The sequence below is a fragment of the Echinops telfairi genome, unplaced genomic scaffold, assembly GCF_000313985.2.
Source record: "Echinops telfairi isolate 266 unplaced genomic scaffold, ASM31398v2 ScPeMD7_25;HRSCAF=90, whole genome shotgun sequence".
Taxonomy (NCBI): domain Eukaryota; kingdom Metazoa; phylum Chordata; class Mammalia; order Afrosoricida; family Tenrecidae; genus Echinops; species Echinops telfairi.
Genome location: NW_022103922.1, coordinates 1,806,747 through 1,807,934, shown reverse-complemented (window position 1 = coordinate 1,807,934; position 1,188 = coordinate 1,806,747). Strand labels below are relative to the sequence as shown.

The 1,188-nt window shown below is 64.9% G+C and overlaps 1 protein-coding gene across 1 annotated transcript in view; it reads left to right on the top strand.

The window, feature by feature from the left end:
• The window catches only part of MRPS2 (mitochondrial ribosomal protein S2), a 6,554-nt gene that overhangs the window by 1,456 nt on the left and 3,910 nt on the right, over positions 1-1,188 (top strand). The window contains exon 2 of the mRNA XM_045289355.1: positions 359-676. Within this exon, the coding sequence (XP_045145290.1) occupies positions 359-676 (318 nt within the window). The remainder of the gene's footprint in view (positions 1-358; positions 677-1,188) is intronic.

The window sequence follows — 1,188 nt, the reverse complement described above, 5'->3', positions numbered from 1 at the left end:
GGAGACCTGGCCCAACTTAGCCAGCGATTCCCCTGCCAGGTCTCAGGAGGTGGGCTATGGTCTCAGCCAGGGCTGGGTATGCTCCCCGGGGAGCTGTCCCACTGGGGGTCAGGGGCCCTGAGCAGAGCGGGCACTGAGGCACCCACACAAGAAGGAAGCACACGGGGGTACCCGTACTGCAGCTGAGCACATCAACTCAGCTGGTTGGCAGAGCCCCCTTCTCCCAGCCCCCACTCCTCCCTCTGCTGGCTGCAGCTCTTCACCTGGGAGGGTCTGGGCACTGGTGGCTCTCGCCCCAGGCCATGCCGGACGAGGGCGTATGTCAGGCTCCCCTGGGTCAGTCCACCACACCCCAGAGGGTGCCGGAAGCATCGCGTGGCTGGGACCATCCTCAGTCTGTGTTGTCCACTCTGGGCTTCTTGTCCACCCAACCTGGCTTCCGTGTCTACAGGGAGGCAGTGGGCCAGCCCCACACTGCAGTCCGTGTTGGGGGATGAGCTCCACAGCACCCCTTTCTCTCATCCTCCCTATGCAGACCTCAGAGACAGGGTTCTGAGTGAGCCCCTCAAGCACTCCGACTTCTTCAACGTCAAGGAATTGTTTTCCGTCAGAAGCCTCTTTGATGCGCGGGTGCACCTGGGCCACAAAGCTGGGTGCCGGCACAGGTACGGGGATGGCCAGCGGGGAACCCCAGGACCCTTGGCCCAATAGTTTTCCTTCGACTGGAGTTCAGAGTCCTGGGGCCAGGCTAGCACTTCTTCAGCCAGGGGCTGGGGTTGGCGCGGGAGCGGCCGCTCTCGCTGCCTTTCCCCCCAGGAAAATGGGGTGGTGGGAGGACCCTCTGCGGCCCAGATCCCGCCCTGTCCACCAGCTTCCAGCTTCGGGACTCTAGCGTCCCTGACCTATCCCATACCCGGCCCCAAACCCTAACTATGCCACGCCCCCTGACCTCCCTGGGCGCCGGTGGTCCATGCAACCCACCTCCCAACCCTCGGTGGTGACCACGCTTCTTCGCGGTTCCCTCCCGGGACAGGGACCCCTCCCGCGGTCCCCACCCGGCCACAAAGCCACACCCCCTGCCTGGGTCCCTGACCCGATTCCAACCCCACTGCCAGGCCGTGCCCGAGGTCCCTGTCTCTGACCCCGTCCTGGACCTGGGTTTCGTCCCACGGTCTCCTCCCATCGTGA